Source organism: Oryzias melastigma, linkage group LG21 (assembly GCF_002922805.2).
Source record: "Oryzias melastigma strain HK-1 linkage group LG21, ASM292280v2, whole genome shotgun sequence".
Taxonomy (NCBI): Eukaryota; Metazoa; Chordata; class Actinopteri; order Beloniformes; family Adrianichthyidae; genus Oryzias; species Oryzias melastigma.
Genome location: NC_050532.1, coordinates 19,602,724 through 19,607,739, shown reverse-complemented (window position 1 = coordinate 19,607,739; position 5,016 = coordinate 19,602,724). Strand labels below are relative to the sequence as shown.

At 39.0% G+C, this 5,016-nt stretch overlaps 1 protein-coding gene across 1 annotated transcript in view; it reads left to right on the top strand.

Annotated features, from left to right (window-relative positions):
• Positions 1-2,320: 2,320 nt before the first annotated feature.
• Positions 2,321-5,016, top strand: part of pde11a (phosphodiesterase 11a) — a 45,338-nt gene continuing 42,642 nt past the window's right edge. Inside the window, exons 1-2 of the mRNA XM_024286930.2 lie at positions 2,321-3,125; positions 3,352-3,510. Of these exons, the coding sequence (XP_024142698.1) occupies positions 2,340-3,125; positions 3,352-3,510 (945 nt within the window). The 5' untranslated portion in view covers positions 2,321-2,339. The remainder of the gene's footprint in view (positions 3,126-3,351; positions 3,511-5,016) is intronic.

The window sequence follows — 5,016 nt, the reverse complement described above, 5'->3', positions numbered from 1 at the left end:
GTTTGTGTTGATTTTTGTGTCAATACTTCTTTAGAATTTAGAACTTTGGTCTGAAGTAATTTTAGAGTCTCACTAAAAGTCAATTTTTTTCCAATAAATCAAATGGAAAACAGAGTTTAAGTAAAAAAAAGTTTTTGATTGGTTAGCATTTTTGACAGCAGTTGTTAAAAAATAGATTTGTGCCCTGCTTGCAGAAAACATTGCTATTTGACATGAACTTAGGACACCACCAGGATGAGTAGTGACGATATCTTTATAACCTTTGCACCAAATAAACCCACTGAATTGTATCAGAGACAGTTAGAAATAAAGACGAACAGGTCAAGGCCATTAGTGCAGAGGTAGTGTCATTTTAAATATTTAAAAGAGAAACTAAAACAACTAAGCCTAAAAATAGGATACAAAAACACTAATCTTAAGAAGAATACCACCAAAAAGCAGTAAAATAATCTATTTATGCTGCAAATAGAACAAGAAATCTAGAATCAATTGGTTCTACAAGCATTCAAAAAGGGAAAACAAGTTAAAAAGCGAACTTTTTTTTTACGTCAAATTGATTGTTAAACCGCACGGTTCATAGTTCTAAGCAAATAGTTTGAATTTTTGGAGTTCTTATCCTCCTAACTGAAATTCATGTTGATTACAGTGACAAAAACTAGTGTCATAGTTGGAAATTACTCCTTTTTAGAACAAAATGTGAACAAAATGAGAATGCAAAGCACAAACTGGCCTTTCATGATGAATCCTCATAAAATGACCTTTTATTCTTAAAACATGAATCTAAATATTTGTTCCCAAAATAATGACATTGAATGCCACTGAACATTAAAATAACATCCTTAAATTTAAATTTGTTTTAAGTTTAGTTTTTTAAGATTATGGAGCAAAATGATTTTCAGTCATTTAAATTATTTCCTTATTTCTAGATCCTTGCTCTTAATGAGACAAAAGATTCTGCTGGTTTTGATAAAGTTTAGAAAGGTGTGGATCAAAGAAAAATAATTTAAAACCTGGTAAAATATCTTGAATGTCCAAAAATAAAGTTTTTAATATTTTGCAATTGGTTTGCAGTGTTTCTATCTCACTGTGGTGTTACACCTTTGAATGAAGAAGATGGAGAAACACGGACATTGATTGCTCTTTAAGTGAAGGAGAAGCTGTAAACACTTTTACCCAAGATTGTGGTACATCGGGAAGCTATATCCCCAGGAGAAATTCAAAGAGGAAGGGGAGGAACCACCAAGTAAGGACAAGCCTCTACATGAGCCAGTAGTAAATATATCTCACAGAAGAGTCAAAAAACACACTGAGTCTGATAGACTGCAGTAATTTTTATCTCAGATTTGTTCAGATCCTTTCCAATGAATTTATGAATTTATATGATCTTTTAGCATAAGTTGTAAGAAATATTTTGTAAGCAAAAAACAAATAGATCATTACACAAATCTTCAAAGAACCTGATTTGAAGGAAAATTTCTGTAAAAAAAAAGAAAAGAAAAAAAAGCTGAATGAACACCTCGTCTTGTGGGGTTTGGCTCCCTCTAGTGTTCACTTGGCGCAGCTGCACCTAGCTTCTTTGAAACTGCACACTGGATTTTCTTTCTTGCACACTGTGTTTTCTTGCAGGTGCATGTGACGTTTGTTCCATTAAAAGTCACAGTTACATCAATATAATACACAAAATGAATCTTTTTGGCCAAAATATGTAATCCTTTAAGGGGATTCAATGCTTAATCCATCATTTATTGATTAAAAAATCAATACATCATTGGATTTCTGCAGAAATAAGCCATTTAAACTTACTTAAATGCTTTTATAAAAACTGTAAAGTGAACATCTTTTGTGGAAATTTCTAAAAGCATGGTTAAATGCACCATTGTGACTGAGCATCATCCTGCATAAAGGAGGGCAAACAGTTCAAATGGCCAGAGGGCTGCGCGCTGAAGCAACCCTGAGCTCCCCACAGTGTGACGAAGCGGGAGCGAGCCAACCACAGCCAGCATCATCTGCACACAAGAGAACCACACGACGATGAAGCTCGGTAGTTGCTCTGCGCGAGGCTTCCTGCGCCCGTGACGCGCTTCACTTTGCGTTCCATCCACTTTTGCCTGATGATCTCGGCGGCAGGGAGCGATGTGGACGCTGTGGAGGAATCTGCTGTTGCGCCAGAGGAGTCTCTGCTCATCTCTCCTCAAAGTGGAGACTGAATATGCGTCCGTTTCCAGCATTACGCATCGTGGAAGTTGCACATTTCTCCACTTTGACCTGCGCCAAAGCCTCGTAAATGATTTCTCTGCGCGCGACTTTATGGCTCTCTGAAGAACATCTGAAACCCAGACATGGCAGTGTCAAATATGGTGTTCTCTGACGTGGAAAGTTTTCTGGACTCGCACCCCGAGTTGCTGGAGGATTACCTGAACAGAAAGGGGGATTACGGCATGGTGGAGAAATGGCTGAAGAACCACCAGCCGACCAAAAGTCCCGCCGCTTCTCCAGCTCCAGCCGAACCCAGGGAGGAGAAGATCAACAAGGACAGCTGGGCCAGCAAATGCGACGGTCTGCAGCGGAGGGCGTCTCAGAAGGAGCTGCGCAAAACTTTCGCCCGATCCAAGGCCATCAACGCCAACAGGACGTACGATGAGCACGTGAACTCTCGGGCTCAGGAGCCGCTGACGAGCATGAGGAGGAGAGCGCTGCTGAGGAAAGCCAGCTCTCTGCCTCCGACCACTGCGCACATCCTGAGCGCGCTGCTGGAGTCCAGAGTCAACATCCCCCAGTACCCATCCACGGCCGTGGATTTCAAATATTACCTCAAAGAGAACAACGAGAGGGAGTTCTTCCTGGAGCTGGTCAAAGACATCTCCAACGACTTGGATCTGACGAGTCTGAGCTATAAAATCCTGGTGTTTGTGTGCATCATGGTGGATGCTGACCGCTGCTCCTTGTTTTTAGTGGAGGGAACTGGCAACAAAAAGACACTAGTGTCCAAATTCTTTGACGTGCACGCAGGCACCACAGTTTTACCCTCCATGAACTCAGATGAAGTTCAAGTTCCCTGGGGGAAAGGAATCATTGGATATGTGGCTGAACATGGAGAGACAGTGAATATTCCTGACGCCTATCAGGTGCCTGTTCCTTATTGTGCATGCATGCGTGTATGCACGAGTCACAGAAAGACTCAGGTTCCCACCATATATCTTATGGATGACTGATGATAAACACATCAAATAAGCCTTTTATTATAATTGAATAAAGTTTTATGGGAGATTGAATCAGATTTTGGGGAACTTTGAACACAACAAGTCAGAAAACTGTCCATTTCCAGCAAACTCTGTGTTTGAACTTTTGCAGGACCGTCGGTTCAGTGATGAGATCGACAAGCTGACAGGATACAAGACCAAGTCCCTTCTGTGCATGCCCATTCACAACAGTGACGGGGAGATCATTGGAGTCGCTCAGGCCATCAACAAGACCTCAAATGGAGAGCTCTTCACTGAAGATGATGAGAAGGTAACTGGTGCATGTGCAGCACAGATGGAGCTGAAGGCATCCTTTATGGAGGTGGAATGATTTGTCTTAGTTGTGATGGTGTACTGTGACAGATGTGCCTGCCCTTTGACAAAAAAATCTAATTCAACTTTATTTATAGCACTTTTTCATGCTACAACACCTCAAACATGGATTAAAAAAATGAAAAAAGTCCATAAAATCAAATTAAAACATATAAGTTTAGAAGTACCACTTCAACTATATTTTGAAATATATTAAAACTATTCTTAGTGTTTTTTTATGATTATAATTGTGCATTTTTTAGCCAAAAATCAATGTGTTAGAGCGGATCCAAAATATTGATAGTATCGATCTCAAGTTGGTATCGGATCGATACCAGCCCGTGAATATCATAAACTAAAAGTAATTCTGATAAGAAGCAAGCTTTTAAATCTGAAGGAATACATTGAGAGTTTTTGGTAATTTCTGTCCGTTTTATCTCATAAATCTAAGAGAAACAACATTTTTTTTTACTCAAAGTCCTCCATCTTTTTCCAGTTTTACCCTCACATTTGTATCAACAAATTTGAGTGCTTTTGCGAAATAAATGTATCTTTTTCTTAGAAAAAAAATCTAAAAATGTTGCACATTAAGGTTATTTCAAGTCTGTGTGCAACAGAAGAATCCCTCTGTTCCTTGCAGCAGCCTGTTGGCTTTTCGGTTCCTTCAGATAAGTGCACGGCTTACGGTGGAAGAGGACAGGAATCAGAACCACCTGTCCGTGCTCAAACTGCTGACGAAGGAAATGTACATCCTCCACAAAAAAAAAAAAGAAAAAAAAAAAGAAAAACTGCCAGTCAGGTATTTTTGCTCATTTTGCTGTGTGAGCTCTGTATGTCCTCCCATAAGGTAATGATGTGCCTCAAGGATTACAGACTTTATTTTTGGCTTCACACAACTTATTTGCAACTTTATGATATATTTCACGAGAATCAAACCTCCTGCAGTTGAGTGAAAGTTGTTGCATCAAAAACATAAATTGATAAATATTTAATTTTACTGCACAAAAAAAAAATTCTCAAAATGGCAAATAATCCTCCCTGCTAAACAGCTGGTGAGTCCTGACTGCAGCCTCACTGAGCTGCTAGCAAGTCTTCACTCTCAGCTGTGTTGAATCACAGTGGAAAGAATAACCCTGAAGTAATGCTTATGCTTTATGATTCATGTGTGACATTTCAAGGATGTTACTCGCTGTTTTTTTTCTCCTCTTTTTCCTCAGACATTGCTTAGTGGCTATAGCCGTGCATGAACATGGCAGGGCCACTAACTGTCACAATTTATTAATGTTAGGGATGTAACACTTCTAAATTTCCAGCAGTACAGATAATAAAATCCAAGAGAAAAGTTATTATTTTCAGATCTTTTTTTAGGCAGCTGTGTGACCTACATTTGAGGATTGTTTTCTTATTTTGTAAATGTTTAGCTTCTAAAGAAAGATATTAGAGTAAAACACGTAAAAGTCATTTT